Source organism: Eublepharis macularius, chromosome 4 (assembly GCF_028583425.1).
Source record: "Eublepharis macularius isolate TG4126 chromosome 4, MPM_Emac_v1.0, whole genome shotgun sequence".
Classification (NCBI taxonomy): domain Eukaryota; kingdom Metazoa; phylum Chordata; class Lepidosauria; order Squamata; family Eublepharidae; genus Eublepharis; species Eublepharis macularius.
In genome coordinates this window covers 111,739,912-111,765,287 of record NC_072793.1, presented here as the reverse complement: position 1 = coordinate 111,765,287, position 25,376 = coordinate 111,739,912, and the positions used below count along the sequence as shown (strand labels likewise).

The window sequence follows — 25,376 nt, the reverse complement described above, 5'->3', positions numbered from 1 at the left end:
AGATTGTATTCTTACTTTCTGAACTGCAAAGAGAAATAACCAGGAAATTTTGTTCCACTTCAAAAGCAAGCTGCCAGCACTGTAATCCTATCTTCCTCTTCCACTTGAGAAATAGTGAAAAATAGATCAATGTGGGAAGGCTGGAATGCTGTCTGGAGAAAGATGCGTGAGGGAAATTATGAACACCACAGATACAGAGGAATAAACCATGGTGCATCCATGAATGGGGAGGTGGGATCTGTGATTATATTTAGCAGGATTGCTAAAGTGTATTTGAAACCTTTAAATGACTTGCATTATACCTAGTATCAGCAGGTATTTCCTATTTCCTCACACTGAATATTTTTGTCAACAAGCACCCTTAGGGCTATATTGTTTTTAGGCTAAATATTGGTAAGTGCATTTCAAAGTTGCTTAAGTTCCCATGTAAACAACTTTTAAAGGGTGGGGGTGGCTTGTCTTCCTCTACATCCACTTACTCTTTTCATTTTACTTGGCCTGGAGCAATGAACAGTTGTTGGCCTATTTCTCTTTCCATCTGTACTCGAATGACTGAAGATTATACACTAGGGCAAATCTGGATGCCAGGTCTACATTTTGTCATCTTTGGCAGGTCAGGCAGCTTGCCCCCTATTTCTCCTCCCATGACCTAGCTATGGTGATCCATGCAATGTTCACCTCCAGACTGAACTACTATAACGCAGTCTACACAGGGCTGCCTGTGGGCCTGACTCAGAAACTGCAACTGGTCCAGAAGGCAGCAGCACGTGTCCTTACCAGACGCTGTTTAGGGCACACATCCATCCAGTTCAATGCCAGCTGCACTGGGTCCCGGTTGAATTCCAGATCCAGTTCAAAATTTTGATTTTGACCTTCAAAGCCATTAACAGACTGGGACCAACATACCTGCGGGACTGCCTCTCCCAATATGTCCCCAGAAGAACTTTATGCTCAGCTGACAAGCATCTGCTGATGATCCTCAGCCCGAGGGACATTCGTCTGGCCTAGACTAGGGCCAGGGCTTTTTCTGCCCTGGCCCCAGCCTGGTGGAATTCCCTCCCAGTGGAGATCTGAGCCCTGTGGGATTTATTACAATTCTGTAGGACCTGCAAGATGGAGAAGTTCCACTGAGCATATGGTTGAGGCCTGATGATGTCCCACTCTGGTTGCTAGTGCCGCCACCAATTTGCCCTGAAACTGTTTCCATTTGTACGATCTGCATTTTATGGTTTTCTGTACAGCCTCTGATATGAATACTGATGTCATATTTATGCATTTATTGATTGTTTTTATCCATTTTAATGCATATTTTAAATTTCGTATTCAAATGTTTGTTGTGAGCTGCCCTGATCCTGTGTGTGGGGAGGGCAGGATAGAAGTCTAATAACTAACTTAACAAGGAGGTCCATGGGACAACTGCCTCAAGATAAATTAATAAACTAGGCCTAGTAGGCCTGTCCTCATGGGTAAGTCAATTAATGTTGATATTCCAATGAGCTCATTCTTGGGGCTATATCGTATGGTAGGGCTATTCATGCACCCATTTAAGAAATAGAAGGGAAGCCATGATAGGTTAGTTGTGCCTGTGGAGATTCTTGTTTGTTTTCCTTAAATAAGACAAAAACAGATTACTGACATTTTCAGAAAAACTGAAATGTTGCTTTCTATAATGGGAAAAGCAGAGCGGAGGTACTTGCCTAGAGGGTACAGAGCTGCTAAAAGACTTTTAAAATCTCTATAAAATCTATCTGGACTTTTTTTGATCAATTACCTCCTCTAGGAAATGAAATGTTGTTGTTGCAAACTGCCACTGACTTAACATAATGATTGACTGTGGTTCTTTTTTGTTAGTGGAGGTCTCTGAGCTACAAATTGCTTGTCCGTTATTTCTCTGACAGGACGGATTACTGGAGCCTGAATAGGATTTTCATTCAATCAAAAGCTTATGTTGATTGAAAACGTTGGGTTTCAGGGATTCTTGGTGTGCCCTGGTGTGAGCATCTAGGGGTTTCAATCTCATGATTGCATTGCCTTCAACACTGAGTTATTCTTAGGGTTGCAGATAGCTGCATTACTGCCTAAGAATAGAATATGGTGTTGAAATTCCATACCCCTGCAAGAATTGGTTTCAGACTAGTTTACTTTTACTTTCACCTTATCGGAATCTGAAATCACACCAAATTCTGGAACGCAACTGGAATTTTCTGATGTGATCCATCCTCAGTTAAAACTGCAAATCTGCCACCTGGGACAGACTTTGATAACCTATCACATGTACTTTCCATCTGTCCTCTTACTGCTCATCTTTAACATTATGAGCTCTGAGGAACATGCAGCTTTTTGCTCTAAAGCTATGTACATGTGAGGCAATTAATCTGTCTTTTCCCTGAGCCATATAAGCTTCTGTAGCTTTGTGTGTGCATGTGCATGCATGCATGTGCATGCATGCATGCGTGCATGTGTGCTTGGAAAGCCTTGACTTTGGAGTAAAGTGATAAATGGGCAGTGTAATCCTGAGGCCCACTGTGCCACCAGCACCCATGCACCCACATAGCTGCAGTGCCACTCGTCTTCTCCCTAAGGACTTTCACAGTAGAGCTACGCCAGCAGCTGAGCCTGGCAAGGTGCAGCGAGGCCACTGTGGAGAACACATATGCTGCTGTTCCCTTGACAATCCTGCCAATATCCCCCAATGGCCATGCTGCCCCCATGACAGGCACACGAGTGGCAAGCAAAGGTACAGCCAATGTGCAGACTATGATCCCCAATGTCTGTTGACACCCCCTTCCCCCTGCCAGAGAGCAGGCAACTGCGGACCACATGCCCCCACAGTCACAGCACCCACTTGGAGGCAGGGGAGCTACTTGGCTGAATGGAAGGTGAGGCACGTTCCCCCCCCCTTGAAGGTGCAGCCTGCAGCAAGGGAGGCATGCAGCAACTGCCCACCCCAGGGGAAGCCCCAGAGCCCACTGTGAGGGGAGCTGGTGGGCACAACTCCTCTGGTGGATGAGGTTGTGCCTTGCCAGGGGGCAAGCTGTGCTCACCAGCAGGGTAGCCTCCCAGCCAGTTCACTAGAGGTGATCCTGTGGTGTGCCCCAGTACACTCTCAGGTGGTGGGATGGGAGAGGGGCTGGCTGGGGACCATGAGCCACAGCCACAAGCTGCCCAAGAAACCCCTCAATGTGTGCCTGACCCTTGTGCATGACAGCCAGCAGATCATCTAAGCAGTCTGCAGCTGCCAATGCAGCCAGGCCAACCCTGGGACACAGCCTCCCTCCATTTGTGGTGCATCTCCAGCTGCTCCTGCTCAATTACTGCCCACATGGCAGAGAAAGCAGAGGGATGATCTGAGTAGGGTGAGGGCTCTGTGCCTGGGCCCCAAGCCTGGGCCCCACATCTCCCATGTCTCCCTCTGGTCCGGAGCCCATGGCACCCACTCCCTGGTCCGCTCATCCCAACAGCCTGCAGTCCTACTACATGCCCCCCCCAATGTAGAGTATGCCTGCAGCATGGAATCCCTGTGGTCACCGGCTCTGTGTACCCACCAATGCTGAGAGTCTGGAGGACAGCTGCTCCAACTTCCCCAGGTCTACCAGAATTGATGTCAACATGTAGGTGGCATGCGACTACCTGGGCATCTTCACAGACCTGGTGGCCAAGTTCCCCAGGAGCATCCACAATGCCCAGATCTTCATGGTGTCTGGCCTGAATCAACTCCTTGCCCCCTGGCTGAAGGGCAAGGGCTGGCTGCTAGGTAGGTGGCTCAGGGGGCTGCCGCCGGTGGGGGGGGAATGATGGCTGACAGTTTTACTACTCATGCAGGTAACTAGGGCTACCCACTCCTCCCATACCTCCCAATCCCATATCCCTCAGATGAGCCGGCAGACTGTGCCACATACAACTAAGCCCACTGGTGGACGTGGATAGTTACTGAGAGGGCAGCCAGCTGAAGATGTGGTTCTGATGTTTGCACTATATGGGGAGGGGGCGCCAGGTGATTCAGCCCATTGAGGTAGCAAAGCTCATGATTGTCTGCGTTATGCTTCTCAATATCACCACCTGGCAGCAGCTTCCACTGCCCCCAAAGGAGGGACTGGGAAAGGAGCACCGGCATGGGGCCCTGGCCACCACTTCACCTGAGCCAGCAGTGGAGTGCAGTGACAGGGCAGCAACATGGGAACTGTCATGGGGCAGCCTGGCTGCACCCTTTTCATGCAGCCATGGACCGTGGAGATGGCCCACACCACAGATCACACCGGTGCCAAGCCCATGGCCCTCCAGGTGCTGCTGAGGATGCCAAGCCACCTAACAGGTCCCAGGTTGCTGAACCCCTGTGGGGACGTGTATGCATAGGGCACGTGGATTAGCCTATCCTCCTCCTGCAGATCATTCCCACTTCCAGGCTGCCATGAACATCTGCCTGGCATCTCAGACCCCAGCAGTGCTTGGGGGGCTGATGGCCCTCCCCCCACACATGGATGAGACCCCGTGTTCCACCCCATTTGCCTCTTTGCCATGTGAAGGGGGACTAGGCAGGACAGGGGTAGCATGCAGCTGCAGCTCCAACGGGATCAACAGCCCCCTCTCCATTTGGGTTCCAGCAGCCCATGTTGAGGTTCCATTCAGGCTCCCTTGGCTGGGCTCCCACCTTGGGCAGAAAGTGGTAGCAGGGTGGAGTGACTGAGTGCTTGCTCTCATATCTCCCCTATGATGGTGGGCGTGCAACTCCAAGACTATCTCCCAACTGCTTCTGTGGCAGGCATGGGCCATGGTAGTTCATGGGCAGGGGTCGCCCCCCGCCCCCCCAGCAAGCCTCAAGCACAGAGGCTAGCACTGGTGGGGGGAGAGGGGAGGCCAGTGTGAATGAGTGAGTTGGGGCAGCTGCCTCCCCAACTTGTTATGACCTGTCAGTGTGCCTTTGCCCCTCCTTGAGCTAGGACTCAGGAGACGGGTAAGCCACGGGGAACTTGAATGGTAGTTGTTAGTCGAACATTCTGGACGTGGATCTCCCCCCATATGTGAGTACGAGTCATGCCCCTAATTTCCCAAAGTTCCCCCTACACACTCTTGCTCCACCACCACGAGTGCTCTCTCCCACCTCGCACTCTAAGTTCCCGTGGCAGGGGGCTCTTGGGTAGAAAGCCACCTCCCTACTTACCTGGGGCCATGGGCACCCTGGCCAGAGATTATGTAGTGTGCCCAAGTGGCTGACTGGGTGCAGGAAAGGGTCTCAGACACTGCAGGTGTACCGGCACATTGGTCCCTGCAGTAGTTAGCATCCTAAGCTCCTCAGGGCAGCTTGGGCAGGGCCAGACGTGGAGGGAGGGCAATTGACTTTTCCTGTACAATGAGCACCTATGGGCTAAACCATCATTTTTTGTGGCATAATTTTCAACTGCTGCTGGAAGCATTCCTGTGCCCAGAACAGCTTAGGGAGCAATCTAACTCATGCCCGCCCCCTCAGCCTGCCAGCACAGGAACTTATGCCCCAGTTATGCCCATGCCCAGCCACCATGGCTGGGCACTGGCAGAGGACCTGGGCAAAGTGGTGCCAGGCTGCTGTGTCATTGTAGGAGGACTGAGCTGATGTAAGTATGGTATACACTGGCATAACTCCCTGCTAGCTCCCAGGGCACTCCCCTCCCCCCAGACTGCATTGTAAATGTGTCATGATGAAATCTAACTAAAGTTGATAGGTACTAACCTGGATATTGTATCCCATTTCATTCCCCCTTCTATTCTACTGCAAGGAGAATTCAACAGAAAATGGGGAAGTGTAAACAAGGAAAAATAGGGTCGGAGATATTACAGCTGCACTTTCACGTAGTACTGTTGCAGTGCAAGCCTAAGCAGTGTTACACCCTCCTATTACAGACTGCAATGGACTTAGAAGGGTACAACTTTTTAGAGTTGCATTGCTAATCTCTTAAAGTAAACTTAAGAACCCCTCTAGGTCAGGGATTCTTGTTGTGTCCCTGCACTGCAAGGAAATCTCTTCCCGAGAGCCTACTTTCAACTCTAAAATTCTTTCTATGCATTAAAATGCAACTTTTGTAGAAGATGGGATAGCAAGACTGCAGCAAATCCCCAAAATACAAGGCCCCCTCCCACCCCATACACAGGATTATAACATCTACTAAAACCATACTGATATTTTACTGTGCACTGATATCTGAACAAAAATGACAGTGTTGGAATGGTTACTCAGGTGAGAACAGTACAGAATTTTCTCATCTCCACTCCCCTTAAACAAAAGAGGAATTTACACATTTAATCCATAACAAATTAGTATTTTACATTGCATAATATTGCAGATCACTGTAAAAAAAAAGATTTGGGATATGACTTCTCCTTTGTTTTATATACAAAATAAGATCCACTGGAGAATAAGGAAAAGATTTAAAAAATCTACTGTAAAACAACAAGAATCCTATATATTGTATTTACGTTTTTCATCAATATTTTTGTAGAGTCAGGATAACTATGTTAATAGATATTCCATAAAATAATACAACTAGAGCACTGTATCTAAAAAACAAACATTTGTTTTGAAATTCTTCTGTTCACTTGTAAGTTTCAACAAATCTTTTGATTAAGCTACCCAATAGCACATGTGCACCATCAGGTCTGGATCTCATTCGGTTTTCTATAAAGTATGAACATTTTTTTAAAAAAAATTTAAACTTGTATACTTCTGTTAGCACACCTATGACTTCTACAAGCTCCCAGATTAACTAGCTTCCCACATTTCCACCATGCCATTCAGGCTGGTAATGCAGAAAAATAAATCTCATTTGTTTTCTTCAAGTTTTATCTTAACATACTAATTGGACATGCATGCAATTCAATGAAGTGTTAAAATGCTTTGGCATTTCTCATCTTTGGTTTGGCATACTTAATCTTTGGCATTTCCTTGAAAAAGTATAATACACCTTGTCTGCACCTCGAATTCATTGAAAATGAGGTGTTGCTTTAGGATTAAGTTTAAATATAAACCAGGCAAGTACCCCAAACTGCAAATGTCAGCAAGAAAACATAGCACTTCCTTCTGTTCCCTAACCTAACTTTGCAAATGCTTTAGCAAATATTAACTTTAAGCACCGGTTGTGCTCCCACCCAGATTAGACCCATTAGAGATGTGTTTGTAGTTGAGGAAAAGGCTACATAAATTATTGTAGGAAATCTTCTCAGTCAAACTCCAGTTGGCCTGAAAAAACTTGTACATGATTTTTGTACCTTCTGTGCCCAAGAGTTGCTGACCATAAATTTTGCCAAAACAAAGATCTTGAGATTCTCTAAGTCAAGACACTTGAAGGAACATCCCTGGCAAATTTTTGGAGAAACCATCAAAGAAGTTACAGTTCAAATATCTCAGTGTGATGTTTAATTTTGATTTGACCTGGAACTCCCAAATAAAATTTGTCATAGGGAAGACCCAAATGACATTAACTATTTTTAAGAAATTTTTTTACACCAAAGGAGGTCAACTTATCCCACTCTTGTTAATGCTATATAAAGATAACATTCTCCCCAAATTGCTCTATGCCGCCCCAATTTGGGTCAATGGACCCACTCGATAAGCTTCAGCAAACCTTCTTTTGTAAGATTCTTTTAATTCCTCCTAGTGTACCTTCAGCTGTGGTGCGGCTCAAACTGGGACTCCCTCAGCTTTCAACATTAGCATGGTACCATGCCATTAAATTCAGATTGTCACTCCATGAATCTAATGCTTTACCGTCTCTACTGCAACTGGTAATAGCCAATTGGTTCAAAACTTGGGTTAACCCAATCGACTCAAAGCTTGCAATATTAAACCCAAGTTTGATTCATAGAGTTTCACTAAAAAAATCCTTGCAAGATGTAAGAAACCAATTATTTTAAAAAGACTGGACTACATTAAAATCCAGAGCTTATCAGAAATGCTCCCCAATTGATTTTCACTTATCCTATCAGAAAATGTTTGAGCCAGCTAAATATTTTTTCTACTTAACACTTCCAAAATATTGGCGTTCTTTTATGTTACTCAGATGCAATGTGTTGCCTTCTGCTGAGACAAAAGGCCATTTTAGTAAAATCCTCCCTGAGAAGTGCTATTGTAACCATTGTACAGATCAAGTTGATTCAACCACCCATATTCTTTTTAACTGCCTCCGTGACAATTTATTTTGCAACCAATATATTACTCCATGGACTGACCATCTACAGAATATTTCTGAACAACAGAAATTAAAGATCTTGCTGTCAGGCAAGATAAGAAAATGCTCATATGATCTAGCCATATTTATCCACGGAGTCACAAATTATTTATAAAATACTTGATGTGTGGCTTGTGGGCTGTTAAGTTACAGGGAAAGGAAAAGAACTTAATACCAAGTATCTGGATTTCTATTTGGCACCACAATCGCAAACACTGGCCTGCATATTGAAGGGCAGCTCTACATTTTGTATAGCAAACATGATGGCTACACAGTGTACAATCACAGTATACACCAACTTTAAGGCTGTTTGCATGTTGTCATCAGGTTTCTGATGAGAAACTGAGGCACACACAGCAACAGATGCACAATAGGTGAAGCTGTGCTGAGTGTGGCAATGCTGAAGTCACAGTCGTGCAGCAGCTCACCACTGGTTTTTTTATAGCTGTTAGAATGCCCCTGACCTAATCACTCGGGATCTGATGGGGTGGTGTTGAAGCAGATTTCAAACCCTGTTATTAGAACACCTTAGTATAAGATCTGTGGAAAAGTAACACTATGAAAAAAAAATTGCCCAGGCTGCCCTTTTCTAGATACAGGATAACACTAAAGAAGATCAGCTTCCTTTCTTTCACAACAACCAGCTATTTAAGGCTGCCGGTTTCTGATGCAAAGATTGATGATAAACAGGGCACTAAAGGTGCTGGAAAAAGATTTGTTTCTCAGTTAATACTTTTCTCTTGCACATTGGCAAATCAGGTGCTGCTATGTCAGCTGTACTTTGCCCTCTTGCTTCTCAGCTTGCTTGCCATCACTGCTCCAGCTAGAAGAGAAGGAATAAGAGCCCCTGCCACAGAAGCCAGCAAGCAAATGGGAGAGGGAAAGATGACACGTCAGCATCTGATTTGCTGGCATGCTACAGACAGATGCTGATATAAGATCACAGCCCACACACGTAAGCTCTCCGTCTACATTAAGTGCATCCTGAGGTTTCTTGTCTGTTGAAAAGATGTACTAAAAAGGGAGCTCAGTAGGCCGAAGGAATTAATTGGTTGAATTTTCTGTCTGCCATGCAATTATTCTTCACTTAGTATCAAGAAGACCAGAAAAAGGCATCCAACCTATGTAAGGGCATGATTCACACGCACTCAAGTACTTTTAATAGCCTAATTGATCTCAATGTCCACATGTTTATTTTTCCCATTGAAATCAGCTGAATGGGTAAATGTTTAAATTTGAAAGAATCTATTTTAAATTCCTCACTGGTGCAATACCACAGAACATTCCAAGAGAACACATTGTAACTATTATACATACATTGCTTTAAAACTCAAAGCCTTCTTTTTCTCTGTTAAAAATACAAAGAGTTACAAGCAAAACAGGTTAATACATTTTTAAGTTAATTTTACAAAAAATATTTTATGTACTAGAAAAATCATATCAAAGGCTAGATACAGCTTTTCTAAAATAATAATAATAATAATACCATGATCTGGAAGAAAAGTTAAAGACCATAGCACCAGTAAACTCCCAGGGCAAGACACATTGCCTCAGTAGACATGAGAAGTGATGAAGATAAAAATTTTGGCCAGAAAAGTGGTGTATGTTCCTTGACGCCAAAGCTTCATCTCGACGTCTAACAAAAAGTCTTTGGGTTCCTTCACTTGCCGTTGAAGGAAGACAACTCCTGTGTAGGAATTAAGCTTTCTAGTGCTGAAGTAGTTCTCTTCATTTCCTTTGTTGATGGTAAGGATTATGTTGTCTCCAGCATAAGCTGGTGAGGGACCAATTCGGAAAATATGAGCTGGGACTGCAATGTTGGTTTGGAAGTTAAGCTGATAGTAAGTGATTCGCAAGGGAGTGTTCTGGCAGTCCATATAGTTGAAGCAGTTGATACGCTCACACCTCCTGAGAGAACAGAAGGAGGGAATATTTAGCACTGCACTGACTGCGATTCAGATGTAGCAATCTGGGTGTTTTGCAAGGTCCCAGAAAACCTCTCATGTGTTAGACAGATACACAGCAGAGCTACAAACTTCTAACTGTGTAATTAACAGCTGCTTGTTCTTCTTTTACAACACCCTTTACACTGATGCAATTGTCAGCGTAAAAGCCAAGTATCAAAAGATCATGGACCCTGAAAACCCCTACTGGAAGCTCCACAATGAGTATATAGAGGACTACAGACAAAGTCATACTGTGTGAGTTTGCCTGGAAAATAAATCTGTGATTCATCAAAGTGCAGTACTCTGATCAAGCTGTCTAAAAACTACAGAAAAGGCAGCCCCAAAGCATGGTCTCTGCGTCAATTTCCAGCAGCATAGCTCTGCAATAAGGAGCTGCCTCATACTACTAACACACCCATCATCCAGTGCCCACATTTCTGACTAGAAGAGGTCTGCAGAGTTTCGACCAGAACCAACAAGGGCAGGCCTTTAGGAAACGTCCTGATCTGCGTTTCCCTATGGGGTGAAATATACATGCAAAATGCATTTTTGGCCTCCTGTGTTGTGATGCAGAGATTGAGGGTCATGGGAAGAGATTTCATCAAAGATCCTGGGTGTTTATGAATGTAAGATGTTAAGGTCTATAATGTGGATCTTGTTAAAATACATAACAGTAGTAGTTATAATACTAGTACTATGCTAGAGCCAGCATGGTGCCGAGTGTGACATTAGGGTCTGGGAGAACAGGTGCGAATCTCCACTCAGCCATGGAAGCGTGCTGGTTGTCACACACATATATAAGCCTCAGCTACCTCATAGGGTTGTGAGGATAAAAAGGAAGAGAGGAAAACAAAGTAAGCTGCTTTGAAACCCCATTGGGAAGAAAGGTATGGTATAAAGTTATTTATTTATTTTATTTATGTCATTTAAGCGTGCACACACAAACTAACAAATATACACACATTAACTACTTGCAAAGTCTGGGGAGTTAGTGCAATCCTGGGAGAATCTTTTTGTGAATTTGTAGTCAGTTGTACTGAAAAAAATTCCCAATATTCAGAAAAACAATTTTTTTGGATTGTATCTAGACTGAATAACATTTCCATAGGTGCAAGGACTTCCACCCATGGAGCCCAATGAACTGGGGCTTTTCCTTTCAGGGAACCGGATGAATAAATATAATCATCCTACATATTTTTTGTTTCAGGTGGGCAGTCATGTTGGTCTGCAGTAGAAAAGCAAGATTCGAGTCCTGTACCACCTTAAAAATTAGACAGGTATATAAGCTTTCGAGACTCAAAGCTCCCTTCATTGGGTATCTGACAAAGGGAGCTTTGGGTCTCACCACATGAGACAAAATACACTCAAATTACACAGGTAATTCAAGTGTATTTTTTAATTCGAGTGTATTTCAGTGTAATTCAAGTGTAATTCAAGTGTATTTTTTTTTTGTGTGGTTTGACCCTTTGACTTTTGAAAACTTATATCCTGGTAACCTTGTTGGCCTTTAAGGTGCTACTAGACTTTTACATATTTTTGGTATCAGGTTCTTTGCATTGCCAAAAAGGCCCCTTTAAAAAGCCTTTCTTTGTTGCTTCTCTTTCCTGTTACCTAGTAGGGCTGTGCAATTTTGTTTAGAAATACCAAATATACACCCAAAAATAACTATTTGGAATTACTTTGGTTTATCCAAATATATCCAGCATATTCAGATATATTCAGATAAACCGGTATTTACATTACTGAATTATCCAGTTATTTTTGGTAATATCCAGGAATCACATTTTAAAGGCTGCAGCAGCTTATTTCCACCCTGCCCCCTTTGCAGGCTTCCTGGGCTTCCCAGACAACAAGAGGAAGGGAAGGGAGGCAGCATTACTGTGGGTGTGTGTCAGTGTTGCTTGCTTGCCATATGCCATTGTCAGATCAGGCTGATGTCTTGGTTTTACTGGCTTGCTAGACTGGATGCTGGCATTCTCTGGCTTGACATTGGTTCTAGTTGGATTCTCTGTTTTGCTGTGTTTCTCATGGGATTCTCTGGTTTGACATTGGGTCTGTTGGACTTGCATTGGCCCTGGGTTCTGCCTTGCATCTTTGAGTCACACTGGTTCTACTGGGCTTGTAACACTGTCCCTTGCTTTAGTTTGGCTCTGTTAGGAGTCTTTGGTTTGACATTGGTTCTGTTGGGATTCTCTGGTTTGACAGTTCTGCTGGGCTTTGTTTGTTTTGTTTGCATTGTGTTGGCTAGGGTTTCCGGTGCCCTGGAAAAAGCCTTAGATCCTCCCCCCCCCCCGGATAGGAAACAAGGGAAAGTAGCTGGGGACAGCTTGTTCAGGAACCTGTACAATTGGACCCTTTGGTTCAATTCACTTAAAACTTGAAGGGTCTTTAGTGGACAGGTAGTACTAGTTGCAATGGCCCCTCCTGCTCCCAGGAAGTATTTCTCCTTAGGAAATAATGGGGAAGATTTCTCCATAGAGAATAATGTAGCTAAATACATTCAGAATTCTGAATACTATACCGGTTTTGGACTCAAATTCCAGGAATACCAAATATATATGGTATTCCTTATACTCAGTTACAAATAATACCATTTTTTTGCCGCACACCCTTACTACCTAGTTTCTGTTTCCATACACCCTTAATATGTACTACACTTCTGCTGATATTTGAATTTATGTACAAGGATGGAATCATGTGCACTGGTCTGGTGGCAACTTCTACACATTTCACAGAATGCCCTTCTATGCCCATGCAAGCTTATGCATGTGGGGTCTTCTCCATAACCAGGCCCTCTACAAAAAGGAGGATTCCAACTCATGTGTGTACCTTTCTATGCACAAAGGGCTCTGCACAGACATACCACAGAACAGGGAATTCAAGAACAGTGTCATAAGGGTGATTCTTTCTCCTTTACATATGTTCAGTGTACATGTGACTGAGCATAACCATAATTAAAAGGTTACAATGAGTGTCAGGCCAAATGTTTGCAGATCAACACTTTGATGCACAAAGTATGCTTAGAATGGCTTAAATTGCTCTCCAAAATCTCAAATATTGATCTTTTTTGCAACTGTCTGTTGCCTCTCTTCACAACTGATTCACTGTAGGTTTTTTTCAAAATCATTTTCTAATAGGGACTAGTGATCACAGTCACTCAGGGATCATGTAAGCAATATGATTACATTATAATACTACATGAATAATGAGCCACAAGGTTAGATAGCCAATCAGTTTTGCATCCTGCACTCATTCTGAATGGGCAAACATCTTCACTCTAGTATGTAGTCATTCTTGAGAAAGTGCCAAAAGGGAAGATACTTGGATTACACCTTCAAATGAAAGCACTTTGGGTTCAACAAACAGCATTTTATCATATAGAACAATTACTAAGGATCACTGTAAATACCTCCCTTCCTCTGTGGTGTGGCCATTTTATATTGGTTTTTTAAAAAGCCATGGCTGCAGTCTCACTTGCAGCCCAGTTTGCAGATTGCAGGGGGAGGACGGGTGCAGGGAAGAGCAGCTGCTCATTGTGCAAGGACGGGCAGCTTGCCTTTCAGTAGGGCAGGCAGCAGTGGCTTCCTTCCAGTTTTCCTGCAGGGTGGGGATGGCTGGGGAGTCAGCTGGACTGCAAACACTTGGCTCCTGAACCAGCTTGGAGTAGGAGCAAGGGACGGAGCAAGGAGGCTGAAGGCTGCATGGCTCAGAGCCACAAGCCAAGGGAGAGAACAAACGGCAGCAGTGGCGGCATGGAGCATGGGCCCTGGAGGTTGGAGTCAGGGGAGAGGCTGAGCCAGACTGTGTGGCATGCAGCAGCGGCCTCCTCCAGGCCTGTAAATATAGTGGCTGCAGCTCCACTGGCTGCAGTGCTACCAGCCCTCTTATATGGCTCCTTGGCCGGCAGCAGTGGAGGAGTGAGTGGGCCAGGGGCTTTCCTTCAGCTGGTGCTGGCTATTGATGGCCAGCCCTTTAGGGTCCACAGCTAGGAAGGAATGTGGGAGCCAAGCTCTGGCTGTGGGCTGCTGGGAGGAGTGCACCTTCATCAGCCCCAGCTCATAGCTTGGCAGCATATTTTTCTGCTGCAGGGCTGCCACATGGGTTCAGGATCAGCCACACTAGCCTGTGCCACCCAGGAGGCATTTTGGCAGCAGGTACTGGGGATACCACAGGAGTTTTTGCACAGTGGTGGCACCAAGTGGGCCAGGACCTACCGGCCCACTGCTGGCCCAGGCACCGGGGGCCTGGGCCCACACCCCTCACCATTGGGAGCACTGGGGCAGCCTTGTGTTTTGGAAGCAGCATTTGGGAGATGCAACTTGTTCCTTGTGGTGGAGCTCTGACTCTTGAGAGCTCCTGCCCTGGAAACTTAGTTGATCTTTAGAAAATATTTCTGGGGGGTGGGTGGGTAGGAGGCAGAGTCTATGATATCTTATCCCTCCTAGCTCCCTCCTCTCCCTGAACACCACTCCTTCTATCTGGCTAAGGGAGCTCTGATTCTCAGGGGCACCTGCCCTAGAAACCTGGTTGATCTTTGAGATGCTACTTGGGGGGAGGGACAGAGTACATGTTATCCCATCCCTGCTGGGCTCCCTGACCAGCCCTGACCCCCATTCCTCCTAGCTGCCAACAGGAGCTGCAACTCTTGAAGGCTCCTGCCCTAAAGTCTGGTTGGTCGTTGGGGTGGTTTTGGATTCAGATCTTGCGCTTCCGCTGCAGAGTGACGTGGCACAGTCCCCAGCCAGTGCTAGAATGATCCAGGATACCTTTAAGGGGTATTGAACGTCTGCCTATCTCACTGATATCCTGTTGATTTATAAGTGGCGGGGAGTGCAGTGCAGCCAGTAATCGAGGCATTCTAAGCTGAATATAACATGATCAGCATTGGGACATTCAGAATACCTTTCCCAGAGGAAGAGGTAGGACTTCATGGCTAGGAATAAGTTAGAACAGAATGGTTTTGGTACATGATATATGGGACAGAGAAGATATGCTCCCCCCTGCCCCGCCACACTACAGGAAACTGGGAACTCGCAATGGAGTTAATGGATGGAAGGGCGTGATGTCTTTACTAATAATGTAAGGGGTAGCTGGTTATCCGCTGGATGGGCCGGAATGCTGCACTTGAGGGACCACTTTTTCAGGAAGGAAATACAGTTTTCACCAGAAAAGCATTCTGGGTTGCAATTCATTTGCTAGAATAGTTTAGGGCACATAGAATGTTTCCACTGAGATTTTGGAATGCAGCTTAGTTGCTTTACTTTGGACTCTCTGCTTTTAGGCAGGGTCCCCTCATACCCCCCTAGGGATTCTCTGCATGATTGCACATTTAAAGATAAAATATACGTGCAGCATTCAGACACTAATGGAGGGTCCCTTCACACCTGGGGACATCATTGATGAATATAGTCTTCACCCAGTGGACAGTCAGGGATATAGCCTAAGCCTATGAAAGGGTATACCAATCTAGGTATATCCTTGTGCCAAAACAACCTCCTGAGTGGACACACATGGGAGACGGCCTCTTTACATGATCCATAAATAGCGTGATCCCATAGCAGAGTTTCACCCTTTGCCTACATGGGGAAGTTCTGTGGCAAAACTACCTTTTAAGATCACCAGGCAGGGTGTATAGGCCCAGACAGCAGGGGTTTGGATCTTGTTGCCAGCTTTGTAGTGCTTGGCACAGGCCTAGTATGGCCTCGGCCTCATGACAGCTGCATGGACATTCCCAACGCTTCAGCTAGAACGTTACCATTATGTAGGGCTACTCAAGTTCAGGAGGGTCTATTTCCACATAAACACTTAGGGCCAACGTTCTGCATTCCAGTGCTTGTTCATACAGGATGTACGCTGGAATTCAGTGGGTTGGCCCCCAGGTTCGTGTGCAAAGTACAGGCTATGATGGGACAAAGGAGTCATGGGTTACACACTCCATTTAGCGTGGATGGCATTGGGGGATGAAAGCCTCTTGGGGGATGACGCCTTGCTTGTCATCTTCGCACATATAGTATGAATGCTGCGATATGTTTCACTAAAGGAGAATGGATGTTGAGCTTCCAGTCCTATTGCATACTTTCATTGCTGGGATCCTCTTATGCCAAGGAAAGGGGGTGGCATGTGTGAGGAAGGCCAGATGAGGGCCAGGGAGGAAATTTTCTAAGACTCATTGGGATCTGCTACTCTCGAGTTCTTTTGTTGTGGTCACCAGTGTTGGTATGAATGATATGTCAGCTAGGGGTTCACTACCATAGCTAGACATTTTGCCATGGGACTTTGTTCTAGAGAACAGGCAGGGAAGCTCAGATGCAGCATCATTGATGGTAGTTAGGTGGAATTTTTGCACTCGGTTAAGAGTGGAGGGATCACGGACCTTCAATATATCATCCATCATAAACATGCAGTCCTCATGCTCCGACCAGGCCCTGAGCCTTGGGCGCATGTTTGTATAGGGAAGTGGTATGTTAATGTGTTGGTTTTTAGCCTGGTAGGAGCAGAAACTGTTAACAGTGCCAAGGACATGGAAGGAGAAGTTTTCAGTTTGGCACAGGATACATGGAGAAGCCCAGACCAGACATGTGTTCATCCAACATTGCAGGGAGATATCACTTTGGTTGCATCCTCCACCATGCAAGCCTTCTGGAGCGGGCATGGGCCAACCATTGGAGCAGGGGGAGCATTTGCCCAGGGTCAATGGCAAAGGCCCCCTGGTGACCAGTTTGGGCCACCATGGCCTGTTCCTTCTGCCTTCAGCATGTGGTTCCTCCTCTCATCCACACTGGCACTCTCCCACCCCCGGGGTTAACTTCTTTCCATTCCCTGGTCGGTAAGGTCATTATGACTTTTGCCAGCTGAGGGATGAGATGGGATGTGCTGGGAGTAGCCCAGCCCCCTCCCTTTTGCATGTACTTAGGACAACACTGATCACCCTAGTGGGCCAGGCAGCTACCTGATGGCAACTATGATTCTATGTCCCCACATGATTGTATGCAGGCTGAGAGAGGGAGGGCCTGTGGGGGTTAGCTGCTGCTAGACTCTGATGGCCCTTTCTTATGTGTTCAGGGTAATGCTGATCGCCACTTTGAGGGCAGGAAGGAATTTTCCTCCAGACAAGATTGGCTGGGGTTCCTGGAAGTTTTTCACCTTCCTCTGAGCACAGAGCAGGGGTCAAGGGAGGAGTGGTACCAGGTAGCTGCAGGTTCATGGTGTCGTGCTGCAGGTTGGTTGGGAAACCCCTACCCAGCTGCCTGTTGCCAGATCTTAACTCATGGGCTGGCTTGCCAGGAGGGGGGCAGTTATTGTTTCCGTGGGCCCAGGCCTCCTGGCTTCCTGCCTCCAAGATATAGGTGGGGTTGGGGGGGCATGAGGGTCTTGTGTTCTCCAGAGCTGAGGCTCCCCCTAATTTTTATCTTTCGTTGTAGTGCAGGTTGATGCAAATCAGGTCTGGCCCACAGGCACAGTAGTGAGCACTGGGCTGGCCTCCAAGCACAGGGTTGGACGGGCTCTTTGGAGAACGTGGAGGTCGCCAAGTGGATCAGCTGCAGAGGAGCACTTTCGGATGTTTTGGTGGACAACCGTGCTGTGCCTGGTCAGCTGATCAGGGCTCTGGGTGTCCAGATTGGTGGGGACAGCTGGGGCAGAGACAATGCAGGACGTGAAACAGTACTTTTGGCTGACTGGGCTTCCCACCATCAGCCTCCAGATGGGGGACAGTGTTTCATTCTAGGACACGTTCCTGGCATGCAGCTTGGGACAGGGCTTGCCAAGGGGCTATCCCCAATGGGAGCCATGTTGAGTGAATTTTAAAGGGAAAGAAATATTGGAGAGTGCTGTGGTGGTGCCTTGTGGAAACATCAGTAGCTATGAGTCCTGAAGGGGTGTGCCTGTCAGGCTGGGACAGGTTGCTTGGTTTCTGCAGCATTCTGTCTGGACTCGTACTTTGGTTGCAGCTTTAGGAGCTTTGGCAGGAGCCATTTGGGGGCTCTTGTGAAGGTTTTGGCATTGGGCATGGATCCTTTGAGGGAAAACAGGGCCACAAGATCTGTTTCCCCATACTTGGGGATCCTCTTAAAGGAACTTGGGGGTGAGACGTTGCAAGGACAAGCCCAGGTGGTGGATGTCAGGGCATGCTCACCCTCAGGTGGCAGGGGGATTCACACAGAGGCATGCACCCATGCAGAATCCCACAGCCTGTCATCCCACAGTGCCCTCCAGCAGGCTGTCTGAAGGGGCGAGAGGGTCATCAGCTGACAAGTGGGTTAGTAGATGATTGGATATGCATCCTATGCAGTGCCAAGGCTTCCTAAGCTTTAACCAATAAATTTGTGTCCTTTTAAATCTCAAAGAGTTGTCTGTGTCTTCTGTTGCCTTGCTCTCACCTCTCCACCCCCCACCCCCACCCCCCTTGGGGCTGGGCCCGTAATATTGTTTGGACTTACATATCGGACACTTTTCTGTAGTTAGCTGGACACTCGAACAAAAGACATCGGAAACTGCCTTGAATATTGTAACATGACTCTGCTGATGAACAATTATGGGTTCCCATTGCACATTCATCAATATCTGGGAGAAAAAACACACACAGAAGAGATTACACATTGCAGTCACAGGTAAGATTCAGCTTAATCCCCAAGCCATGCTAGAAATATTCCCTGCATGAACAGACCTTGATGGCAGGTATCTTTAAGTATTTTCCTACTAACAGAAGAGAGGAATGTGTGCATTTGGCTCCCTCATAATAAAGGATGGTTTAAATCCAACTTTCTTCCATGTGATTTATTTACCCAGTTTACACATTGCAGGATAGTAAAAATTCATTTGACAGGCATTCCACCTGATGCTAAATCTTTAACTTAAATATAAGTCTCGACAAAACTGTATCCTCCATAGTTAAGATAACAAATGCAATGATCTTAAGGAAACAATAAGAGAAAATTCACTACATCTAGTCAGGAGATTTTTCTTCTCTGTTTAGACCTACTTTTCAGTGTGATCTTAATGGGACTCGTGTAGCAAAAAAGAGCAATGGGATTCTTTTACATACATTTTTATATGTGAGTCTATACCACAAAGGTACATAGATACAATACTGCCCATAGTTCAAAAAAGCTTATTTTAACATAAGGTACTTACAATAAAAATGCTTCAGTTTCTGACCACAAGAACTATTCTTAAACAATAAGACAATAAAGTATTAAGCGATTGTTCTGGAAATACGGAATACCAGATGTTATGGATCCAGTTCAAGCAAATGAGGGAAAAAAGCTGTCTGAGCTTTTGTAGCCACACAGAGAACTTGCAAATGTCTAGACAGCATTTAGAGGGTTGCAAATAAAATAAATGTTAACAGGCAAACCATGTGGCAAAGTACTGTGGTGAAATCTGCCAGTTGTCATACAGGACACATAATCCTAAAAAATACCATAGATATCCCTGAGGGACAAGAGCTGCTCTTGCATGCAGTGTGGCTTGGTTTAAAATCACATGAAGAAAAATGTTCAAGCGGAAGTCAAACAGAATTAAATTAAGCCCCTCCTCGCTGATTCTTAAAACAAGGTGAAAAGAAAAATTGTTTCCATATGGTATCTAATGTTGCAAAGAGATTTACTTCTTCACCTTGGCTCTGAAGTTTTACCACATGGTTCTGAAAATAATGATCCATAACATAAAACTCCTGCATGCCAGTTCAAACATATCAGAATGAATTGCTGAACTGTGAAAAAAAATGCCATAAATGAACCTCAAAGAGGAAAAACAATGCATCTCAAAATAAAAAAGGCCCTAAATTTAGGAAGCTAAGCAGGGTCAGCCTTGGTTAGTAATTGGATGGGAGACCTGCAAAGTAGACCAGGGTTGCTTTGCAGAGGTAGGCAATAGTGCACCACCTCTTGCCTTGAAAACCCCAGCAGAGGTTGCTGTAAAGTTAGATATGACTTGAGAGTACTCTCTGCCACCACCAATTAGACAATACTTTCTCCTACTTTGTCCTCAGCTTGAAAGTGAGACTATGCCTTCTGACTCAATCTACCAGGTAAGCCAATTCTAACTCTGAGATCTTCCAGCATCCCTACATGGATATAATGTTTGAATCAGATGTGTGTGTATCTAAAATCAATGCTCCTAAAAAAAATGACTTGAAAATCCCTCACTTCAAATGTGGGAACTGATAACATAATTTTGGCTTGCACACACTGGATTTTGGGCAACAAACTGTTTAAACATTATGCTTATGCATGGATGTCTTTAAGGTAGGTGGAGAGTGTGAATTCACTCCTCTGCAGCACGCAAGGCAGGAAAGAGTGTCATTCAATCTGTGCCATTATTGACTGGATGTTTTATATTTAAAAATAAAAAGATGCATAAATAATAGAAATAAACATATGACAACAACGGTGAGAAGTCTACACATAAGCATCCATAAAAGCTTCCAACTATCTAAAAACAAGTCCATCCATGGTTGTCGTCTATATGCCATACATTCAAATATAAAGATATAAGATCTTCCATCTATTGAATTATGGGAAGTATGCATTTGTCTCTCCAATTTTAAGTCTTTTAGCTGCAGTAAGGACATGGAAAGTCCATGTCCACTGACCATCAGTTAGATCCCAGGATACAGGCAAATAATGTAAAAGTGTGTAAACATCCTCAAAGATCAATGAGTATTCTAATTAAATTAATATGCGTAATAACTTGCTCCCCAAAAGGTTGAATAACTGGACCTAGAGCATATACTTAAGAGATGTGTCCTGTAAACTACACTGCCAGCTATTAGACATTGTACTTAGTCCTTTACTATAAAGGCATCGTGGTGTCCAATATACTCTAAATATAATTTTTGGCTGAATAAGTCGCAGCTTAAGATCCATAGAAGTAACCAGTACAGTATTTAAGGTCTTATCCCATTGCTTTGGCAAAATTAGGTTACCTTATTCCATTCATTCCTAAATTTCTAATATTATATTTATTAACTAACATCAAATATTTGTAAACAAATATTGTAGGTTTTGTTTTTTGCATAGATTCAAAAAGAGTTTCCAAAAGTGGGGGAGACTCTGAAACACTCAGTGCTGCAGGGCCATTCCTAGATGCCAACAAATGTGGCAGTTGTGAATATTGCCATTCAGGAAAAGTTATCAAATAACATCTAGACCTCAGCTGATGACTGGAATAATAATAAACATCCAGTGATGGATCCTGGGCAGATTCCCAGCAGTGGCATTGTCAAAAGTAGAGATGTCATGAATGTCATAGCAAAGATGTTTGGCAAATTCACCCTGTTCAGCTGTGTCAATAACCCATCAGCCAATAACTGGGTCTGTTCAGTTCAGCACTGAATAACTTGAACACCCGCCAAACTGGTTTGCATTGGGGTTTTGCAAAATAGCGCATATGTGAAAATGTTGGCCATCCAAACAAATAAGCAGCTATTAACATTGCTAAGGACTATTTAGACAACCACTGAATTGATAGGATATTTTCTACTCAGTACTTACAACTGATTTATATGATTTTGTGACTGATATAACTTGCCTGCTGAAACAATTGCCTGCTGAGTGGAGCAACTTGGGGTGGGGATAGAACTCCCTCAGGTTGTGGAGAATGGGCATGCATAAAAAGTCAGTTGTCCTGCACTGTGCTGTACAAAAGGGATAGCTGAAGCAAAAAGCCACAAATGGGTTTATGGACAGATGGTTGATGCATATGTGCAAACCACTAAACCATTCAGTGAATGACTAATAGTCATGTGCAAAGTGGCCCTTATTTAAGTGAATCATTTGGTCTCTAGAACTTCAGATGGAATGCTTAAGTTGTCAAGGAATAGGCAAATGGCTCCAAAACTACTACCTTGCCCCCAACTTGTAAAGTGTTACAGCTCAGCAATGTCAGGGGCCACCTCTTAACTTGCCTTCAACAAGCCACACATGAAACCCTAAGAACTCTTTTCTGGGTTTCAGGCTCTGGGATAGGGGCATCAGAGCCTGGGGGAGGCATGCCCTCCAGGTAGGCCCCTTTTCCAACCTGTACCCTAGGATGGACCTCAGACTAGGAGAGAAGAGGGGGTATACAGCACCTATGCTCCCTCTCTCCCCACTTGTGGTGTCAGTTCCTTCCACTCTTGCCCTCCTTTTCTCTCTGCCACCGCTAACCTTCACCACTCACTCCTCATCAGTCCTTCCTGGCCCTCTATGGGGCCGGGAGACACCTGCAAGGTCATTTAGGTGCACCGCTGCTTCCTTTTTGGCCTCTGCTAGCCCAGGTAAGTCCGGACAAAAGGGGAGCAGGGCCTGCATCTCTGGACACTGGGAGTACGCTCCATTAACTAAAATGGGGCTTAGTTCTGAGTCAACCTGTTTAGGATTGGTCCCTGAGTCCCTGCCACTCTGCAAAGCTTACAGTCCCTTTCCTCCCTCACCATCCTTAAACTTGTTGTCAACCACTGCTACCACGATAATTGCATTAACAGTTACCTTTATTAAGAGGAAAGATAACAAATAATAATAGTCCATAATGTGATAGAAGAATTTTAAGGAACTGAGGAACTTTAATTTCATTCTTACCACGACAAGTCCTTCCATTTGCTGCCATGGTATAGCCTACATCAGGGCAAGCGCATTGATAACTTCCAGGCACATTTAGACACCGAAAAGTGCACAAAATACCGGCACTTTGTGCACACTCATCGATATCTGGAATAAAAACAATTATAGACACATCAGGACCATAAAGTTCTCTTCAGAGAAGACTGTGCAAAAATATCACTAAGCCACTGGAAAATTTAGAACATTGTTGTAAAGCTAATGCATTACCTTTGCAAGAATGACCATCTTCTGCTAACTGATAGCCTTGCCTGCAATAACACTGATAGGAACCATAAATATTTGCACATTCTTGACTGCATGGATTGTTGTCACATTCATTGACATCTGTATAAAAAAATGAGAACAGACATTACATTTAATCAGTCTAACCCACCAACATGTTTCTGGCAACGACCCAGAGCTAAATTATTGAAAGAAGGGTAAAAGAGACTCCACAATGGGCAATTGATAAAAACTCTGATGATTGCAAAAAGATCTATGTCTGGAAATGTGAAGATAAACGTCCAGCTTGTACACCCTGGCTCACAGAGGAAATAATGCCTAATTACTTTAGTAGTATAGGTGAATGCAAGTGGACCACAGGTCAGCCCAAAGGCTACACAGGGTATATGTAATGCACATTTATAATATAAGAAACAGAAAAGGAAAGAACCACAGCAACAATTACAGCTTTCTTCAGCTGAAAATACATTCTGAAATCCTACATACATGGACCCATATGGCCAATTCATGTCAAAGAGACTTATGGCTAATGGTATGCAGGACTGCAGCCAAAAGTACATGAAGCTGTGTAAGAAGATGAATAAGTATAAGGGGGGGAAAGGCAGTCCTCAGCCGATGATTTTTTCCTGTCGTTCTCAAATTTCTTTTAAAGGGAGTCCTGGTGTCATAGATGACAACCCATCACATTTAAGGGGATTTTCTTTCTTTCTTTGTAACATGGCTTAAAAATAATGACCATGTGGTGATGACAGATCAAGAACATTCTCACAGAATATCCAGGCAGATTCTTGATGTGCAGAAGTTCTCAAGTTTAATGGCCCCACTGACCCACAAGCAACTCTGAGGTGTTTAGGTACCAGCAAAATAGAAAAGAGTCCAATAGTACCTTTAAGACTAACCAACTTTACTGTAGCATAAGCTTTCGAGAATCACAGTTCTCTTCGTCAGATGCATCAGAGAACTGTGATTCTCGAAAGCTTATGCTACAGTAAAGTTGGTTAGACTTAAAGATGCTACTGGACTCTTTTCTGTTTTGCTGCTATAGACTAACATGGCTGACTCCTCTGGATCTAGGTACCAGCAGCCACTCTAAGTCTCTGCCCAGCAATACACCACTCTCTGAGCTCGCCTCACCCTCAGAGGGGTTTCTCTCTTTTTTAGTAGGCTGCCACTAACCGGTTGTTTTAGGAGTTACCTGCCAAGAGGGCCACTACTCACAGCTTCCCTACTGTGTTGCTGTTCTAACGCTCCACATAATGCCCACATCTTCTGCTAACCAAGGTCTGATTACCATGGGAATCACTTACTTCACAGGTGCCGAGCTCCCTCCTGCAAGTTATCCCCAGATGGAATCAGCCAAAACGCACCCCTCTCCCTCTTTGCCAAGATGATGCTTGGGAGCAATTGACTTCACCCCTCCTGACTATCTTCTGCTAACTGAGAAGTTTGTTTAAAACTAAGTGTGTTGGGAGAATGGTTGCAAAGTCCAAACCTCTAAAGTGCATTTTTCACAACCAGCATCTCCAGGTAAAAGGATCAAGTAGTAGGTGATGTGAAACATCTCTACCTAAGACTGTGGAGAGCTGCTGCCAGTCCAAGTAGACAATACTGACTTCAATGTATCAAGGGTCTACTTCAGTATAAGATCTATTCCTGTGTTCATATATATTCATGTTTGTCTCACCAATCCCACCGTTTACCAGGCATAATAGTGAGTCAATGGAAACCACAATGGAAACCACAACACTTGACGCCCATTGACCAGGCAGCTACATTCTAATAAAGTTGGTTCCAACAACTTGAAGGAGACAGCGCCTAGCTTCTTTTCACCCACAATCTGGTAAAGTACCTAGAGTTGTTTGAGCTACACTGCAGCTCTTTCAATAAAGTTATGGCCATGAAAAACCCAAACTTATGTCTCACGTGTTTCTTCTGTGGCTCCAGGGGTAATTATCATAGGGTAATTTTGCTATTCCTTGGCTCAATCATCAACCAAAAGGAAGACTGCACCCAAGAAATCAGATGGAGATTGAAACTTGGAAGGGAGGCCATGAAGGATATAGAAAAGATCTTTAAGGACAAGGATGTGTTGCTGAGAACCAAGATCAAGATAATCCACATTGTGGTATTCCCCATTACTATGTATGCATGTGAGAGCTGAATAGTGAAGAAAGCTGACAGGAAGAAACTTGATTAATTTGAAATGTGGTGCTGGAGGAAAGTTTTATAGATACATGGATGGCCGAAAAGACAAATAAGTGGGTTCTAGATCAAATCAAACCTGAATTCTCCCTAGAAGTATCATATATATCTGTACCCATTCATCCATGCCAATTTTGATTCTAATTCTGATGCATAGTCCAGTTGTTGTAAACATGATCTTGGTGTAACTCAATTTCCTTTTGCTAGTG

At 44.6% G+C, this 25,376-nt stretch overlaps 1 protein-coding gene across 1 annotated transcript in view; it reads right to left on the bottom strand.

Annotated features, from left to right (window-relative positions):
• Nucleotides 1-6,137: 6,137 nt before the first annotated feature.
• Nucleotides 6,138-25,376, bottom strand: part of FBLN2 (fibulin 2) — a 210,378-nt gene continuing 191,139 nt past the window's right edge. Inside the window, 4 exon segments of the mRNA XM_054976283.1 lie at nt 6,138-10,103; nt 18,580-18,703; nt 22,702-22,830; nt 22,951-23,067. Of these exon segments, the coding sequence (XP_054832258.1) occupies nt 9,746-10,103; nt 18,580-18,703; nt 22,702-22,830; nt 22,951-23,067 (728 nt within the window). The 3' untranslated portion in view covers nt 6,138-9,745.